The 699-nt window shown below is 33.8% G+C and overlaps 1 protein-coding gene across 1 annotated transcript in view; it reads left to right on the forward strand.

The window, feature by feature from the left end:
• LOC119590927 (ice-structuring protein 4-like) overlaps positions 1 to 389 on the forward strand; it is a gene marked incomplete in the record, with an annotated part of 1,384 nt that extends 995 nt beyond the window's left edge. The window contains 2 exon segments of the mRNA XM_037939666.1: positions 1 to 16; positions 234 to 389. Coding sequence (XP_037795594.1) covers positions 1 to 16; positions 234 to 271 — 54 coding nt within the window.
• Between the last annotated feature and the right edge of the window lie 310 nt (positions 390 to 699).

Here is a 699-nt window from a genome sequence, read left to right on the forward strand (position 1 = left end):
CTGGATCAGCTGGAGGGTGAGGGCAGCTGAAGCCCGCGTTGCGCACGTGTTCTTTTCGTTGATTTTGCTTCGGCCGTTGAGCTTACCGTCTTAGTTCGAAGTTCGAAGTCATATTTCAATTTTTTCCTTATCATATATCTGTAGACAACAAAATATTTTTATTTACAGACATAAAGATATTACCTGTACCCAATTCTGAGCCGTTGTTAATGATCCGTTTTCCCACTTTTCAGATATGGACACTAGGAACCTTCTTGAATTTCAGAAGTGAAGACATTTTAGAAAAAACTAATCTCCATATTCTTCGGGTTGACATCATTCATCACATTTCACTGAATTAATACAAGATTACCTAACATCAACGACCCTAATCATGTGTACTTTATAGATTGTAGCAAATAAAAAAATTGCCAAAATGCAGTTTGTGTTTCGCTAAATTCATAATTACATCATATATATGCATCCTGTATACTGATGCATATCCCTTCAAAATAAGATTCTATGTATATCTGATTCTTAATTTCCTAGTCAGGATATTGTATTTCGATATTCATTACATATTTACTGACAATCTTGCATGATCATGTAACTTCCTTATACCTTTTTCACGATAATCCACACAGCATATACCTTTACCTACTAAACTATATAAAAAAAAAAATCGACAACGAGAATTTGTATTTTTACGGACGAAAGATA

Source organism: Penaeus monodon, chromosome 28 (genome assembly GCF_015228065.2).
Source record: "Penaeus monodon isolate SGIC_2016 chromosome 28, NSTDA_Pmon_1, whole genome shotgun sequence".
In the NCBI taxonomy this organism is placed as follows: Eukaryota; Metazoa; Arthropoda; class Malacostraca; order Decapoda; family Penaeidae; genus Penaeus; species Penaeus monodon.